Below are 17,905 nucleotides of genomic sequence, written 5' to 3'. Positions count from 1 at the left end.
AGTTGGTTTCGCTTGGCCTGTAATGATACTAGGCAGTATGGGCGCATTGGACATCCGACGCTTTTTATTATTCATGGAAGCTGTAGTCGAAGGCAAGCAAAAGTAGAAACAAGACCGAGATTCAGAACGGGCCTCCACCCCTCGCCACTCAAGTGCCGGCCGCGCTCCTGCACACATGTTCACGGAACAAAACCAAAAATAACGGTGAAACAGTATGCTTTCAACAGGTATCGAGTTCCCATGGGTTCCCATGAGCCACCTCATGCATGCTAGCTCTCCTGTTTTCAACACGTATCCTGTCTTCTCAGTTTTCACGTCGAGTCCAGCATTATTCAAGTGCTTTCGTGCCGCGGACTGGAAAGCCTCACTGACAGGCGTATTCCTAGAGGCTTTTACAAGGCTTCACCGTTTATCTACCTTCTCCGCATCCCTCATTCCAAGCGCCTTATCTTGTGTCTACGTACTCATCCGTCGTTGTTGGCGTCAACCACCACAAACTGGGACCAGGTATCTGAACGTCTGAAAATCAGTTTTTTCATTTCTTGCTGGAACGGGCTCCCCGATTTGGCAGACAAACAGCAGTGTTTCATGTTCCGTGCGTCGTTCGCACTAACGGTTTTAACATTACTTCAAAAAAGTAGAGCGCTCTCGCAATAACTCAAGATAACCATATGTGAGACTGCACGCTCTGCCCTGCTAAACTTACCAGCATACGTGTTCAGACCTAACGAATACTACGCGTAAAGGCATCAAACATGGTGACAAAGTCGAGCAATCTACGCTCCGCAGATGAGTATCGGCTGGATTTGTACGCTACTCTTGTGCCATAACGACACCGGTTTCACAAGCTATTCCCTCCTGGCGCGCAGTTCACCATGCGCGAAACGTCTGCTTCCAGACTACGCCAGACACACGAGTCCATCCACGCGAAACTGAGTCGTTTGATGGCATGCGCCCATTTCTGGTTCCACAGAGAACCGAACTTCAGGGACACATGAAACCTCTCCTCATCCGAAAGACATCTCGGGAACAACTGGACGTGCTGGGCTGAGCGAGCTATTTCAAACAAATTACGTTTCCTGGCTGCCGAACGGCGGCTCGAGTCTGTCTGGTGTATACGGGGGGCATGTGTGAAACTTACGGGCGACGCATTTTCCTCTGCGAATGAGGATCTGGATCTTGAGAAGCGCCTCCCTCAAGCCTGTCTGCAAATGAACCAGAGGAAATGGGCGACTTTTCCAGCGCGAACGCTACAGGGGGAGGCCTCGGCCTCCAGGGCGCTCTCATTGGTCTTCTAGGCGTCGCTCTCTACGCTGGAAGATGGTGGATGAACAGCTGGATCGCGGAGGCGAGACGTACGAAGGAACGCATGGAGCCGATGTGGCTTCACGACAAGGAAGTCAGCGAACGCCGCAGCGAGCATTTGTAGCCGCAGCACACGAGACATCAACACAACGCCTTTTCGTTATCCAAGGGCGGGGGAGGGGGGGGGCTGAGTTAAAGCGAGCTCTGTGCAACAGGGTCGCTAATGCAACCGCCTCTCACATCGCCAGAGACTTCTCACTTATACGTGCGGACACCGATTGTGTGTCTGCATATATATATATATATATATATATATATATATATATATATATATATATATACATATATATGTGGAAGGGCTCCTTCGTTGCATGTTCCGTTTCGTGTGAGCCTGCAGCTGAGTATTCCAGACGTTCAGGAGGAATCCGAGGCCCGGGCTCGCAGCGCCTTGCTTCACTCGATCGACTACACTCTCCTGATTCACTTGGTTGGAGCCTCGACATTCGTGCCTTCATCCACAGCGTCTGTTCCCGCGGCGAGTGGCCTTAATGGAGGAAGGTGCGTGTACGCCGGCGAGATCCTCGTTGAGTTTTGCCTAAAGCCTTCAGCCGCCTCTCTCGCTCTTGCCAAAGGCATCTTCCTGAATTTCTCTGGAGGCGTCATCCAGGGCCTCTGGATCAACGGGAAACACGTCGGTGGCGACGGCGCTCCCTTGCATGCTGCAGGTACGGCGAAAACACGGGAACGACGGGGTGGAAGGAGAGGCCTGGAAGAGCACGTAGGCTAGGAGAGCTTCAAACAGAAGTGCGCTTCGAAGGGCTTCCACTTCCCGGGGGGGCCGCAAGAGGTCTTTGTCTCTCTCTGCAAAGAGGCGCACGTCATAAAGAAAGAGCTTGCCTCCTGCAGAAGGACGCCTAATGCCCGCCAGAGTCAGACAGGAGATTGCTTTGCTTTTGTCCCTCCTCCCCTTCCACCGCAGTATCCCGATGTACTTGCCTTGTCTGGCACCAGCAGGTACGCGCGTGTTTGTATGGGGATATAAACACAAATATGAAAATAAATATACATTTATCTAGACAGATGAGGCAGGAGGGATTTCGTCTCGTTGAGATCTCAACAGGGAGCGTGGGTAGATGTCCGCGTGCCGCTCAGGTTTCCTCTCCTTCCGACTCCCCGAGCCGATCCACTGGCGCCGCCACCGTCTTCATATCCCTGGAGCTTGGCTTCTCGCGAGGGAAACGAACAAAGTGTTTGTCTCGTTCGTCAACTGCTTTGATCAGGCAGGTAGGCATCCACAAGTCCTCCGCGTCTGGCTCGTAGCCAAACTTTCGAATATATGGATATGAATGCATGGATATGCAGATGCGCACAGATGGGTAGTTTATTGCACATGCGCTTGCCACAATGTCAGTATGCATATATATATTTGTATCTCTGTAGATATATATATATATATATATATATATATATATATGTATACTTGTATGTAGTCTGATAGAGTTGGTGGGGGGGTGTGAAATCCATGTCGCGTTCCTCGGTTTCCTGTTCAGGAGCAGGCATGCAGAGAGTGACCGACCCGCGCGACAACGAGGAGTATCTTTTAGCAGACTGCAGGCTCTACGAGGCGCACAGAATTTTTCCCTGCTTTGACCAAGCAGATCTCCAGGTTTGCGCGCCCCTTCCGCGGCGAACAACTCACTCGCGAAACTCACACCGAAACGCTCAGTCTCTCCTCTCGCGTTTGCTCCTTCTCCCGCGTGCTCCGTCGCGGCTCATTCGCGCTTCTCACGGATCCTCTGCCTCTCAGTCTCGAGGCTTTCTTCTGTTGTGGTAATCGCGTTCGCGCGTCGCCGGCTAGCTTCCGCGTTGACTTGGCCCTGCAGCCACCCACAGACTGCAGCTGCTCCATTCTTTCTCTGTGCCGCGCTTGAAAGCAGCTTTTCCTGTCGCATTTCTTCAGAGACATGCAACGGGAGGGCTGCGGCATCCCCGCGCGGAGAAAAACGTGTCGCGGCTCGCGTGTCAGGCGGCGCATCCTAGCGCGTTTGCTCTTGTGACTCGGCTGTCTACCCGCGGCATTTGCCGGGCCTCGATGTCTCTCTTCGCGGCTGCTGCGCTGCGCCTGTCTCTCCTCGTCAGGGCACCTTCAGCCTCACTGTGACAGCGCCGCCCTCCTGCTCGGTCGTCGCCAATAGTGAGTCTTTCCCTTTTTAAACGTCGGTCTCCCCCAGCGGTTTCTTTCGATAGTAAAGATGGGTTTCCGTGAACCGGCAAGAGCGACCGCCTCAGTCGAATGTAGCCCCGTACCTTCCCCAGCTCTGCCAGGGGCGATCTCGTCTCCTAATGCGTGCAGAGATGAGGGATGCGAGGCACGCGGCGCAGAGGTCCAGGCTACGTGTGTGCCCCAGGCTTGCATGCGGTGGAGTTTTTAAACGTATGTGAATGCCTGTCTCTATCAAGCATCCAGAAAGAGCGCAAGGCGAAGGGCATCCTCGCTGGAAGCTACTCGTGGAGATCCTCCACGCACGTCGTCCATCGGCGATACGCAGCTCAGCGCGCAGCAGACACTCGTGTTTTTCCGCGAAGGAGACATCTCGTTCTGTCCTCTATGGCCTGTGAAGCGTGAGAACCTCCGCCTCTCGCGGACGGATGGTGTCTCGTTGGATCTGGCGACTTCCTTTGCTTAGCTCCAACTGTCGCCTCGGTTGCTCTCGCTCGCCTGGGCGTCTGACCATCCGCGGTGCCTCAGGCTCCATCCGCCCACTTTCTCTTTTTCGCCGCTCGCATATCGCCTTTGCTTCGGCGCTGTGTCTCTCCGCGAGCTCCTTGTCCCTTTCGGCCTTTCTAGTCGTCTCCCCGCGTGACTCAGCTGCGGCCTCGGGGATCTGTTTTTCTCCTTCTCTCAGCTCAAGTCGCGCATGTGTATCGCGACACGGTGGACTACACGCTCAAGACGCGGAAAGAAGAAAACCTGGATGTCGATGAGTCGCTTCCTCCCTCCTTTCTCGATGACGTTCCGAGGTGGGCTGTTATATAAAGCGGGCATTCCTCACAATCTGGGGTCGTAGATTCTGGGTAGGCAGCGCCACAAGGAGGACGTCTCCCTCTCTGTTAACACTCAAAGTGTTGAAGCTCACTCTCTTCTTTTACCAGCTCGATGCATGGCGACGCACCGCTCGCGTTCCTCACGCACTTCACAAAACCTCGAGACTGTCAGGGTGGGCCTTCCTGGGGCGGGCGCTTGCTGTCCCAGAGGTAAACGCAGAGGCGCCTCAGCGAGAGCAGAGGATATGGATTTTTGAAAGGGGGATGTATTCCCATTCAAGATCGGCAGGCGGTTTGCTCTCTCAATGAAACCGACACAGACGACGCGTGGCTTCCCAAGGAGCTACACAGAGTCCTGTCGAGTACGCAGGCGCGTGTGCGTCAAGCCCAGCCGAAGGCCTTCGAGGCAAGGGTCTGCCTCCTCCTTCTCTCCATCTTTCTGCTGTATTGGCGTGGCTCCTCCTCCGCGCCTGGCGGCCTGCAACCCTGTCGCTCCTTTATTTTTTCTCGAACGGCTGTCGCGTGTCTCCCTGCCCGACTTGCTCTCCTACGTCACCTCAGGGGCGCCTGCCGCGTCTGGGCCTTCAAACGGAGTGGAGCGATGAGGTGAGAGAAGAGCGTGAGAGGAGATGAACAGGGAAATCTGTAAAAGGCTTGCAGGCATCCCGCGAACCCGTCATGTGGGCGAGTCGGGACGGTTGCGGCGAGTGAGTTGCATGTTTCATCGTTCGCGACGCACGCGATGAAGCTCACGCTTGAGACCCTCCGTCTGCGAGAGGGTCGATGGCGTGGCTGTCTCGCTCCCCTTCTGCCGGGCTCTGTGCGGCTGGTCGCTGCAGCTTCTCGCACTTTCTGTGCACCTAAGGCTTGGCAGTCCATTTCCTCCTTCCCGCGTTCTTCACGCTCTCCTGATGCTTGTTGTGGCCGCCTCCTCTCGCCCTCTCTCTCCTCTGCTTTCGCGTCCATTGTTTTTCTGTCGTGGCAGGTGTCTTCCCCCCTCGTGGTCCCTGTGTTCCACGTCTTTCTCTCTTCCTTCTTGTGCCTTCTGTTAGGCCTCTGTCGCGCCGCTCGCGTTTGTGACCAGTTTTCGCTGCCTCCGCGCCCTCGTTTGCCTCCGTCGCTGTTCCTTTGCATCCTTCGCTGTCTGCCCCGTCTTGCCCTCTGGGCACCCACCCCCTCCCCCCCTGCCCGTCCCACGGTTCAGTCTTTCTCTCTGCTTTCTCGTTGGTCTCCTCGCTGCAGTCCGTCACGCTTCTTCCTCGCCGTGGGGCCCTTTCAAGTTTTCCGCGCGTTTCTTCCGACCTTCTCCTTCTTCCCCTCTGCGGCTTCTGCTGAGCTGCGGCGGCGGCGCAGCCGCCTCGGGTTGAGGCGTCAAGCAGGCGGCGCAGACACGCATTCCCCCTCGGCCGCAGAGTCGCTTCAGTACACCGACCTGTGGCATTCCTCTCCCGGCGAGTCCCTCACGACAGAAGGTGCGTTTCAAAGCTGAGTCGCCCCGTCAACTAGCGAACTGTCGATCAGAAATGAGGATGAGCAATGCTAGCGTCAAGCGAGAGTGTGCGCGTCTTTCTTCTTTGGTCTCTAAACGCCTGCGAGAAGGGTGTTGCGGCGCGTCCTTTGCTGAATCCAAGCACGGCGGAGGCGGTGATGAAGCGTGCGAGGGCAGAAGACTCGACGTCGGAGCGGAGTCTGGCTTCCTCTCAGCAAAGGCAGCAACGTGATTGGCGGATCTTGCGGAATGGGTCTGAACCAGCGCCCCTCTGGGCTCTTCGAGGCCTCAGTTCACAGCGAAGAGACTCAAAATGCGATATCTGCGTGAATTCCTACGCCGGGGCGTCCGTGTGTGTCGGTTTTTAGAATCAGATGAGGCTTCCAGCGAAGAAGGGGAACATGGAGACCGCCTCGTTCCTCTCGCGTTTTATCTCCGCGCCTCCAGGCGATTTGCTAGCGAAGACTGGGAGGTCAGTTCGCCGCGTCAACTACTCATGCATCGTCATGCTTGCGCAGCTGGCTGCAACTCAAAGCATACATATATACATATATGTATCTTCTTTATCTTTCTTTCGTTAGCGTGCGCCTGCGCCGGCATACATGTAGCCAGATGTACCGATACACGAGTACCCATAGAGAGAAGTCACCTCGACGACGGAATCTTCTACGGGAATTGTCGAGATGGAAGCTCGCACCTTGACTCTTCTCCGGTATAAATGCATGCATATGGGATTTCCTCGTTTTATGGATCTCCTCTGTCGGAGTGTCTTTCAGGGGCCGCGCCGTCTCTTCTGCCTGCTGCATAGGCGCTTCTCCAGCTTCGTCTCGATGTAGCTCTGCGTCCGTGAACGCGCTTTTTCGCGAAAGTGAACCCTCTGTGTCACACATCGCGTCTGCTCCACCTCAGAGACCTGGAAAGAAGCCTCTCAGATTTCAGCAGTCGTCTCCACGATGTTGGGTTAAGCTTGTTCGGAGTTTCGCTTTCTCTTTGCCTCGTTTTCTTCAGATGTTGCTCTCGCTGCTGACAGACGCCTTCACGCACTTTGAGCAGTTTTTCCAGATCCCCTTCGGCGGCCACAAACTCGATGTGCTCTTCCTGCCCCACGACCTCTCGCCTCTGAGCTACGGTAAGTATCGTTTTCTTCGCGTGCGTTCTTTCCTGGCCTCGAGCGCGGTGCTCCCGGCACCCCGAGGAAACCTCAAGTCGCAGGCAGCTACATCCAGAGTTTTCCAAGCACACAGCTCTAACCGCGCGTTCACGGCTAACTCTTCCTCGAGCTTTTCAGCGGACTGCCGTTTCATTCTGTCCGCGAGCCCCGAAGCCACACCGGGGTCGCGTCGTCTCGTTGCCCTCTGTGCCTGTGATAGATATATATATATGTTTGTGGACCCGTGTAAAGATATGTATTTATTTCTACTCAGTGCGGGCAGGGGCAGCTGCGAGATGGGCGTTTTCTGACACGATAAGTCGGTCAGCACGAATAGAGGCATCAATAGATGTGGAGAGAGACCTGCAAGGATGCATCTATACTTATCTGCCTGATGATTATAGGCCTCTAGAGAGAGAGAAGCGCCCAAGAGGTATCAGATAAGCAAGTGAATCAAACTGCTTATTCGCTTGCCGGGGGGATTGTCATATCGACGCCTACGTAGTGTGTCGCCCAGGCGAATCCGTATATTTTCGGACGGCGTGAATACACATGTATGCTTCATTCTGTGGAGGCTGCTGGCGTTTGCGTCTTTCCACTCTCCCTCCGCCGCGAGTTCCCTCTCGTGTGCACGTGATCTAAACACGGCTTTGTGTTGTCTGTCTCTGCCTGTCTCCTGCTCCCTCTCTCTCGCGGGGTGTTTCCAGCGACCAACGGCGCGCTCCTGCTGCGCGATTCGCTCCTGGAGTGTCTGTTCCTGCCTCCGGCGCCGTCGCGGCTGCTGGAGGCCGCTGAGGCAGACGATATCCTCTCCGCTGTGCACACGCTTTACCGCGTCGTCTGCGGCCTGTGGACTGGCACGAATCCCTGCGCGTGTGCCTTGGACGCCTCGACGTCCCTCTGCCTCTGCTTGCCGCGTCGCCACGGTAGCGAGGCGCTGAGGCGCGGCGCGAGGCGGGAAGACGAGACCGGCGGGGAAGCGGAGAGCCACGCAGACGAAGCGACCTCGCGGGGCGACCCGCACACCTGGTGGAGCGATGCCTGGATTCCCGACGCGATCGCAATTTACCTCGCGGCCGAGGCCCTTGGGTACTCGCACGTAAGGCTCAACTCGAGATTTGCAGCTCTGCGTCGTGGGCTGTTGGTGTGAGACAACAGCGACTTACCACGCAAGATCTAAACCTGTAGTCCAACGCGTATGGAATAGTTCCCAGACAGGGCTTGGGGAGGAAGGGGGGCTCTCCGCGCTGGAGTCTGAAACGCAGTCGCCGTCGACCAGCGCGCGCCGGTCTCGGTCGATCGGGGCATGATTTGTGTTTTTGAGAGAACCGGAAGTTTGTCGGCGATCTCGCCCTGTGTTCTGTCTCAGAGAGACGCGTTTCTCCGCCTTCTGCTTGAGCACGTCGCGTCTCGGCGTTTTCTCTCTGCGTGGCTCCGCCCGCTGCCGTTCGCATCGCCGATGGAGGCGGCCTCTGCCTCTTTGTCGCGCCCTCCGTCGTCTGTGTTCTTCGCGTCTGACGGCGCGTTTTCCATGCGGCGTCTCTGCATCTCGTCGCCCTTCCAGGCTGCGCCGCTTCTCGCTGGGCCCCTGGGGCCCGCGCTCGCTGCCGGCGGCGCCCTGCTGTCCCCAAGTCGCCCAGACGCGCTACTTCGCTCCGTGTCTTCCAAGGCGCCTCTCGGCGCGGAGGAGGGCGAGGAGGCGGCGCTGCGGCGGAGCCGCGAAGACCGGCTGTGGGCGCGCAGTCCGCCACCCTCGTTCTTCGCCGTCCTGAAGGCTGCTGCCGCGCTCGCCGTCACCTCCGCGGCCTCTGTCTCCCCTCGTCGGCGAGTCGGGAGGGGGGACGGCTGCGGCGCTGGCGGCCAGCGCGCGCCCGACGAGGACCAACTCGAGGCTGCGTGCGGAGTCGCGCGAGCGAAAGGAGATTCGCAGAGCCGCGTGCTGAAGTCCATCAGCACGACTGCGGTGCTGCAGCTGCAGCGCGAGGGCACCAAGCACATGCAGGACAGGCTCGCAGGCGCCGCCCTGTGGCGCCAGAGGGACAGGCCCAAGCGCGGCGGGGGGCAGCAGGGCCCGCGCGCAGGCGGAGCGGAGAGTCCGAGTGAAGGCCGCATCGCGCCGCCGCCAGTGTCTCTTCCCGACTCTGATGGAAGTGGAAGGTACAGCCAGGAGGTAGAGCCGAAGGGCGCTCGCGGGGACCGCTCCCAAGCAGCGGGAGACAACGACAGTGAGGGCGGAGAGGCCGCCGACGCGGAGCGCGCAAGTCACGAAGAAGACAGAGAGGACGCTCGCCTTCTGGAAGACGCGCTCATCTGGCACTGGTTCCACGCGCACATCAAGCAGTGGGCGTACACCGCAGACTCGAAGGTGATTAGAGATAGGATTCAAGGCGGTGTCGCTCCCTCATGAGCACCGCTGGAAAGTTTGTTGAGGCGAGGGGGACAGCGGAGCGGCAGGGTGTCTCGATACGGAGTGGGCATCAGACGAAAATCGTCTGACTCAGCCGCCAAGAGGATTCTACCTGCGATGTCTCTCTATTTCGTGTCTCTGGCTCCTTCTTTCAGTCCCCTCTGCTTCTGTTTGCCGCGCCTCGTGCATGTGGGCTTGCGTGTCGTGATGCAGTTCTTGCCTCAGCTGCGCCAGGTCTGCCCCCCGCCGAGTCCCCTCTGGTTTTTCTTTCCAGATCAGAAAAAGCCGCATTTCCTTGTCTGCACGTTCTCTTCTTTTTCTTCGCGCATGTGTTCTCTTCTTACGGGCCATCCTCCCCCCCCCCTCGCGGACGGCGACCGTGGGAAGCGGCCCGGTGCTTCGTCCGCACGCAGAACCGAATTTTGCGTCTTTCTTCCTGTTTTTCCCCCCGTTGTGGTGTATAGCCGACAACGCATCCGCTCTGCTTCGCCCTCGAGTCCACGGACGCGTCGTCGCTGGTCATCCCCGCCATCGCGTTTGGCAAAGGCGCTGCGCTTCTCAGGCAGTGCCGGTGCTCCGTCGGAAGTGAGCACTTCGCTGAGGTGAGTTTCGCTGCTAAATATGAGTTGGGCGTGCGCGAGAAGGCAACGCCGCAGGGCGCTTCCCCGCTGCAGCTTTTCTCGGCTCATCTCTCTCCTCTCTTCGTGTGTTCCTTTAGAGCCTGCGTCGCTACGTTCGCCTGCAGCACAGGTTTGCCCCGTCTGCTCTGGTGCTGCTTCGGCGATGTCTGTACCTTTCGCCTTCTCCCGACGCGTCTGGCGGCCGCTCCGCGATGCCTGGCGCCTCGAGTGTCTCGCCTTCTTCGTCTTCTTCCTCCTCTGCTCCGCGGTCGGGTCTCTCTTGGCAACCGCGGGCCTCCGGGGCGGGGGCACGCGACCCAGGAACGGGGAGGACGCGAGGCAGCAGCGCAGGGGCGGGCTTCATGGAAGGAGCTGGCGCGGCGCGGACGCGAGGCGGGACACCGGCAGAGCTTGCCGCGGGAGGCTGCGAGAGAGGCTGCGAGGGAGGCGACAAGGGCGGCAGAGGCGCGAGGCATGAAGGACGGTTGAGAGACGACGCTGCGGAGACGCATGCGGGCCTGTCTAGCTGCGCGACGCACAGCGCGCGCCTGGGGGAAGAAGAGAGGATGGCGAGGCGGTTGCACAGACGGCAGCAGCGGAATGCGAACATCGTCTCCCGCGCGGCTTCGCAGCCCGCGAGGAAGCAACTCAGCTGGTATTCGCTGAAGACGCTGTGCCCCTCTGAGTCTGAAGAAGAAGATACAGCCAGCGACTCAGATCGCTCTTCGCTCTCTTCGCGCTCGGCGGCGCTCGGCGAAGGGGACAGCGAGCAGGGCACTCCGGCGCTGCAGACGGGCAAGGAGGGAGCAGAACGAGACAGCGACTCTGGCGCGCGAGAAGAGAAGAAGGAGAAGACGCTGCCGCCGCGGGCCGTCCTCTTAGGGAAGTGGTGGGCGCAGAGCGGAGTCAAGGTCCTGAGGCCGGTGCGTCCATCTCTCCTCTCTCTCTCTTATCTCTGTTTTTGCTCGTTTTTTCTTTGTCGTTTCGATTTCATGAGTCCTCTCCGTGGCCTACACTCGCTCTTTGGCTTTCATGTGTTCGAAGTTCTCTGCCTCGCACTCGCTTCCCCTCCACTCGGCTCGCTTCCTTTCCCTCGTTTCGCGGTCCGAGGCTCTTCGCCTTCTCTCGCGCCGATGCCTTCCTCTTTCTTCCTCCGCGAGGCGCGAGGATCTGCGTGTCGCCGCACAGCGCCTTTCCTCTTCTACGATGTCGGCTGGGTTGCAGTCGTGCGCGGCTGCCTTCTTTTGAGAAGCGCGCCACGTGGAGATACCCCGTTTCGAAGGAAAAATGAATGGCGCTGCCGCGATGCAAGCGGAGACTCCGACCCGCGGGTCGCAACGCAGGTCTTTCTCGCTGTGTCAGCGGCACATGCACCATTTTTTCTGTGAGCGTGAGCCACGTAGTTCTTCGCCTTGCAGTGAACTTGGGGGGTTCGCATCTTCTCTCCGCGCGAGCAAGGCGGTGGGCGTTTCGTCTTCTGTCTCTTAGGTGTGGATCTGCTCAAGAACGCTGTCCTCGTCGCGGCTGGCTCCAGGGCGCGGCGCGCCTTTGAACCCTTCCCCTCCGGGGCCACGGCCCCTGCGTCTTTCGCGTGGCGACTCGCTCGCGTCTTCAGCCTCGTCTGCGGCACTCTCTTCTCTGGGCTCGCGCGGCGACGCGCGGGGCGGGCCGTTGACACGCGCGGAGTTCGTCGCCCTGGGTCCTTCGTCGGTCTCTTCGCTCTCGATCTCTTCCTTCCATCTGCTGCAGTTCGATGCGGCCTTTCCGCGCCTCCCGGGCAGCTCGGCGGCGCTCGCCGCGAGAGGTGCCGACCCCAGCAACGCGCCCGCTCTCCCTGTGCAAAGAGTCGCCCTCGACTGCTTCTTCAGTAGGCCTCAACAACTCAACAACATCCTCCACGCCCCTCAGTACATGTATACATGTGCATACATATTTGCATATATATGTGCATTGATATACATATATACACATATATATGCATATGTATACATATGTCTGTATCTGTAAATGTAGGAATGTGTGCGCGTAGTCTGTACCGGTGAGAGGGGAGTGCTGCGGTCGGTGCGGCTGCGTAACTCCAGACTCTGCGAGAGGAGGTATCTGCAGGTTCGATACCTGCGCGGCGAAAGAGAGCTCCGTGCGTCTGCCGCAATACTTGTCTTCTGCGGCGACGCACACGAATATGTGTATAGATATATACCTATATGCACCAGTGCCGCGAGGACGCTTTCTCTACTTACTCGCAACTATATATATATATATATGTGTGTGTATGGATAGGCATATGTCGGGATGGAAAATCCATGAAGCATGCAGGGGGCAGGTTCGGCCTCGCGGCGTCTTGCCTTTTTACCTGCTCGTAAGGAGGCCACCGAGCTCGCCTTTGTATATCTCTCCACGTGTGTGATGTGAGGAAACCGTGGACTTCTGTCTCTTTCTACGTGTGTGTGGAGAGGGGCATCGCCATGAACCCGCAATACGGCTGCCTTTCGCGCGCGTGAGATCGTGCATTCTGTGCTGTCTTCTGTCCACGCGTATTGTTTTTCGTTCTCTGTTTGCCACCGCTCGTTGCGTCGCCGTGGGCTTCGTGCAGGCAGTCAAGATCCGCACTTTGTGGCCTCGAGAAGAAAAGAGAAGGCGGAGGAGCCCGACGTGGAAGTTCAGAGGATCTGGGTTAGCGTGACTGAGAAGATGACAGCGATTCGTGAGCTGCTTCACACGCCGTCGCCCCGCGCCGTGCTTTGCAACCCGACAGACGAACTGTGAGGAAAACAGAAAACTTTTGCGGTTTGACTGCAAAAATAGGCAGTCTCGCGTGTCTCTTGTATCCCCAATTCCACATCAGTTATGGTCCAGTCGCAACATATATGGATTCCTGCTCCCACTCATATTGACAGCGAGAGAGAAAGACTACTCACATGCTACTCTAACAAGAAACATCGTACTAGTAGTGACCATTTCTGAAACAGAATTATTTACCAGCTTTTTCTGGGGAGCACAGAGAGGGTGGGGTGAAGGGGAAGGAGGAAAAAAGGCTGTCGTTGCTGCTGCAGTGCCCAGCGAGAGAGGGTGCCCTCTGCTTTCAAGCGCCATCCAAATAAAATACGCAATGACTCATGCACATGTCGCAAGTCTGCTGCATTCTGAGCGAGGCAGCAAGGCGCCTGTATGGGTGTGTGTGCCTCACCAGCTATCTTCTTCCGTACCTCGACGACGCCTCGCAGGCATTTCTGCTTCCTTCTCTCCCCTCTCTCTCGGCGAGCTCCATGCATCGCCTCCTGATCGCCGCTGCCCTCTGGACTCGCGTGAAGGAGGCGCGGCTCCCCGCAGACGTTTTTCTTCAACATGTGAGAAAAAAAGAGGCGAAGCTTTGACTTGCTTGAGGTCTCTCGTAAAAAGCTTCTCCTGATGCTAAGCATGCGTCCCGTCGCAGTGCCTCTTTTGGGTAGTTGCCTCGTGTTGGTCATTCCGGCTTCCCCGCGGAGCTGGCGTCGTCCTGGGAGATTCCCTGGTGCTGTGTCTTCATTTCTTGCTTGTCGTCTCCTCTCTTTCCTCCTTGCTGTCCTTCCGCCTGTCTCGTCGGGACTGCCTGCCCCTCCTTCGCATCTTCTGCGTGTTTGTTCTTCTCGACTGGTTTGTGCGGCGCCTCTCTGCCTCAGGTGCTTCACGCGATGGAGCACGAGAGAGAAGTCGCGCTTCTCGCATGTGTGTTTAACTTCTTGTACGCCGCTCTGCTGAACTTCATTCCAGGTGAGTCTTCGCGGCAAAGGCAACGTGACGCAATCGCTTGAAAACGAACTCGCGCGGTTCTGTGTCTCGTTTTTTCTTGTTAATGTAGTGTTATAAGTGTGTGTGAGGGGGATCGCGGTCAGTGCTGCGGGTTGTGCGTGCGCCTCGCGCCTCGCGCCTCATGTTCTTCTGAGGCTAAGTCAGAAAGCTGCAGCGGCCTCCCTGCGCCGCTAGGACAGCAGACGCCCTTCATTGTTTGCCTTCCGTCTGAAGCAGAGCACACGCAAAAACGCGCAGCAGGGCGTGCCTCATCTCCCTGGCCGGTGATGTGAAACGGCGGCGGGAGTGCAGCCTCTTGAGAATATCGGTCTCACCCTTCTCATAACGAGATAAGAAGAGAGGCGCGCGAACGCCATTCACAAATGCGTTCGAGTCCGTTCCACGCTGAGCGGGGCTTCGTGCGAATCGTTAACTGGCCTGAGTTGGCAGAGGCTGAGTGTGTCCAACTTTTGTAAATCTTCGGGTGAACTAAAGCCTCCTCACCGCGCGTCTTGGAGTCTGAGCGACACTCCACAAAGGGGCACGTGACAAAAAGAGATTTAGCTTTTTGAAGTGGAATTAGCGGCGGCGTCCACCCAGATGCGATTCATGGTCTGGCTGCTCCTCTTCGCTTCATGATTGGGGGCGAGGCAGAATGTCGCTTTGTTTTATCTTCCTGACTGTCTGTCCAAACTCCACAGGTAATCGTGCACGTGTTGAGGAGATACTGCCTCGCGTTCTAATGGTCTGCGCCGCCGTCGGTTTGTCTGACTTTGCCCTTTTGCTCAGAGCCTCTGTTTTTTTCTGTTGCGGCCAGCGTGAGTCACACTGCGCTTCTTCGTGCAGCCGGAGGCGCTCGCGTAATCGCTCCACTATCTCGGTCTTCCTCTTCTTCTCTAGAGTCTCCCGTCGCTTCGCCTTCGCCGTCTTCTTTCGAGTCGCTTTCGTCCGCTGCTTTCGTCTCGGCGGCCTCGCTGAGCGGCGCCTCCGCAGACGAGGGCCTTCCCTTCTGCGTAAGGGCCTTCTGGATGGACGTCGCGGTGCGGACAGCCTTCACGCCCTGCGCGGTGCTTCGTCTGCTGCATCTTCTACACCTCCAGGACTTCCTGCTTCAGCGGGTTTCGCTCCCTTCCTCGCCCGCGAAAGCGGCGCGGCTGAAGGCGCCTGCGCCGAGCTCCTCAGAGGGAAACAAACGCAGCAGAGGTGCGAGCTGCGTGAGCTGCGCTCAAGAGCCCGCCGCCTTGTGCCTCACAGAAAACCCCTCACGGCAAGCAGAGACGGGAGATGAGCAGAGGATGCACGCGGGCTTCGATATGGAACTGTCTCGGCCGCCAGACATGGCGTGGGCAGGACTACACGCGGGTAGCAGGCGCCGAAACAGCGAAGCCGAAGACGGGCTGGCCAGCTCGCTGTCGCACCTCTCGGGCGGACGTACAGCTGGGGCAGAGCACAAGGCCTGCGAAGGCGAAGTCCTGACAGCGGAACTCCCCACGCTGGTCATAGGCGCGATTTCGGCGAGCCACGGAGCGAAGCGAGACGGCCTCTCGCGGCCGCAGCAGCTGTGCCCGGTTTCAGCCGAAGACGACAGTTTCCCTTGGGCTTCGCCTTCGAGGCGCGCCGCGCGAGTCTCGTCGCACAGCCTTTCGCGGCAGCCTCCCTTCCCACTGCTGCCCTGCTGCGGAGTTCTGCGAAGCCACACGTGCGACGCCTGCCTCGCCTGGGCTGCGGAGAAAAGGAACACGCTTTTCCAGCAGATGCCAAGCGCGTCCTTGCCGCCTCAGAGGCGGTGTTCAGTCGGGAGCTGTGAGACATTGCACTCAGGAACAGAGTGCGTCGCGGACGCGAAAGCCAGACGGCACAGCGCCGGCGAAAGCGGCGAGCGCGTGTCGCGGCACGAGCTGCTGAGGCGGCCTGGGGAAGGGGAGACTGTGCCTCGGGGAATCTCGCAGGCGGCAACGAGAGGGCGCAGCCAGATATTACACCAGAGGCCAGGAGCGAGGCACATCACAAACATAGGAGAAGGACAACGTGATAATGTTCACTGCTCAGAGGGAGCTGAAACATCTGCAAATGTGTCTAGCTCCATACGCGACAGAAAGGAAGTGCCGCGGTCTCCCGAGGGAGGCAGCAGCAGATCTGTCTCCCTGTCGCTCCCGCCCCCGTTCCCGTCGTCTGCGAAGCGGAAGTCCGATATTTCCGTCGCAATCTGTACCGCCGATTTCTCCAGAGAGCTGGCGACGCCCAACGCGGCGCAGCCGCCACACTCGTGCGGGCACTGGTGCTCGGGGTGTGGAGTTTTTTGTCCTCTAATGGAATCTCCCGCGTCTCCCGGGAAAAGCTCGCCAGGTGTCCATACACCTCCGATCTTGACGCGGGCGACTAGCGCGCCTTCGGGGACTTCTCTGGAGTCGCCGATGGAGGACTTGGAGGCACTAGAGCACGAAGTCTCGCGGCGGGCGTCTAGTGGAGGGGGCGTGCTGGAGTGCATCGAAGAGGACGCGCCTGCACAGGAAGGGGATCGGCCTCAGCTCAACGCGCACCGCCGAAATCCTCACGCGCCTGCGCAGCAGATATCTGAGGCGCGAAAGTCGCTGCGCCAGAGAGAGGGAGATGGCTTTCCGCACGAACCTGTAAGGGGTGAGGGGGTGACCTCTTCTAGAGAGCCAAGGGCGGGCGAGAGGGTGCTGTTTCCTGGCGTACACACACCAGTCCTAGACGCTACCGTTGGCAGCAGGCTGTGGAGCGGAGTGGAAGGCAGCCGTAGTCGTTGCAGCTCGGATTCGATCCAGGTGCAGCACTCCAAGCTCCTCGTCGGCATGCAGTTCGTCCGTATTGTTAGGGAATCAGAGGGGACAGCTTGCCCCCGGGTCCTCCAGGTACCCCACATTCCGCAGGGGGCCGCCCAGTTTCCACCGTTTCTCACGCAGATGCAGCGCTGGCTGATTTTGGAGCGCTTGTTCGCCTGTCGAGACACAGACTTAGCGGCAGTTGCGCCGCCACTGAACCTAGGTAGTCAGCCAGTTCTGCCTCACCACGCGAACGGATTGCCCGTCCCCTACGCCACGCGTGAGGAGTCTGCACACGAAAACGCGCCCTTTCCCACGCCGCGCTCTGGCTGGACTCTCGAGTCGCTTCCAGGCTCCGCATGGAACGGAGCTCAGGAGCTAGTAGACCGCAGCGACGAAGCGAAGCGGGCGCGAATCGCTGCAGGCGCGCGCATATGGTCTGACGCGAAGCGTCATTTGCTGCGGCGCGAACTAGCCCACGACCCCGACGTGATTCGACGCGCCGCTGGCGCGGCTCGCTGTCATGCGGCGGCTCCTTCAGACGCGTGCAAAGACGCGCACTTTTGTCACTTTATCAACCCTCCCGCGCAGTCGTCCTCCGTCGCGGCCGCCGCGGCCGCCGCGCTGGCGGCGTTCCAGCAGCGGGCCCCCGGGCACCGCGAGTTGCTGGCAGAGTTCGAAGAGCGCTTCTTTGAGTGCATCTTCGACGTGTACCTGCAGCTGCCGCGGCCCGTGGCGCACGCCGTGTGGACGCATCTCTTTCCATTTCACCACCCAACGCAGCGAACCGTGCAGCGGACGCACCACCTCCTTCTCAAGGTGCGCCAAGAACTCAGGAAGCGCACGCAGTCTCACGGCGCGGAGGCGGGATCCTCCGCCGCAGCGCAGAGAGCCGACAACAGAACAGCCGAAAAAAATCAACGCGCAGCTGCAGCGACCGCGGTGGCGGCCGCTGCGGACGCCACAGCTGCCGCGGGTGCCTCTTCGAACCGGCAGGGGACAGGCGGACGCGAGTGGGAAGGCGGGGCTTTCTCTTCAGCCTCCCGACATCGCGATCAAAACAGCGCAACAGGTTCGCGAAGCGCGCTCTATTCTCGAAACGGCAGTCTGCGCGGGAAGAACAATCACGCTCCGGATCGCCGCAGCTGCGGCGAGAGCGAAAGGAGACGGGGGGCGGCTGGCGCGGGGGGGGCCCTCGCCGGCGGAGCCAAGACTGAAGCTGAAAAAAATGCGCTCGTCTGCTTGCTCAGAGCGGCCGCCGACGCCCAAGCCAGGCTCCTTCTCTCCAGGCGGTGCAGGGATGCCGTTCTGAGCGGTACCCAGCAGAGCGAGTGA

At 58.8% G+C, this 17,905-nt stretch overlaps 1 protein-coding gene across 1 annotated transcript; it reads left to right on the top strand.

The window, feature by feature from the left end:
• Nucleotides 1-1,225: 1,225 nt before the first annotated feature.
• On the top strand, nucleotides 1,226-17,905 carry BESB_001660 (uncharacterized protein; the record flags this gene model as incomplete). Its single annotated transcript, XM_029358921.1, has 19 exons — nucleotides 1,226-1,399; nucleotides 1,703-2,030; nucleotides 2,458-2,589; nucleotides 2,856-2,971; nucleotides 3,445-3,499; nucleotides 4,212-4,326; nucleotides 4,912-4,956; nucleotides 5,593-5,822; nucleotides 6,208-6,311; nucleotides 6,848-6,968; nucleotides 7,697-8,088; nucleotides 8,359-9,354; nucleotides 9,861-9,998; nucleotides 10,115-10,939; nucleotides 11,505-11,883; nucleotides 12,610-12,778; nucleotides 13,207-13,363; nucleotides 13,676-13,766; nucleotides 14,574-17,905. 19 exons carry the CDS (start codon nucleotides 1,226-1,228, stop codon nucleotides 17,903-17,905), a joined length of 7,899 nt encoding a protein of 2,632 aa, XP_029221833.1.

Source organism: Besnoitia besnoiti, chromosome I, assembly GCF_002563875.1.
Source record: "Besnoitia besnoiti strain Bb-Ger1 chromosome I, whole genome shotgun sequence".
Lineage (NCBI taxonomy): Eukaryota > Apicomplexa > Conoidasida > Eucoccidiorida > Sarcocystidae > Besnoitia > Besnoitia besnoiti.
The sequence above is the reverse complement of the archived record's forward strand: the minus strand, read 5'-3'. Positions and strand labels throughout refer to the sequence as shown.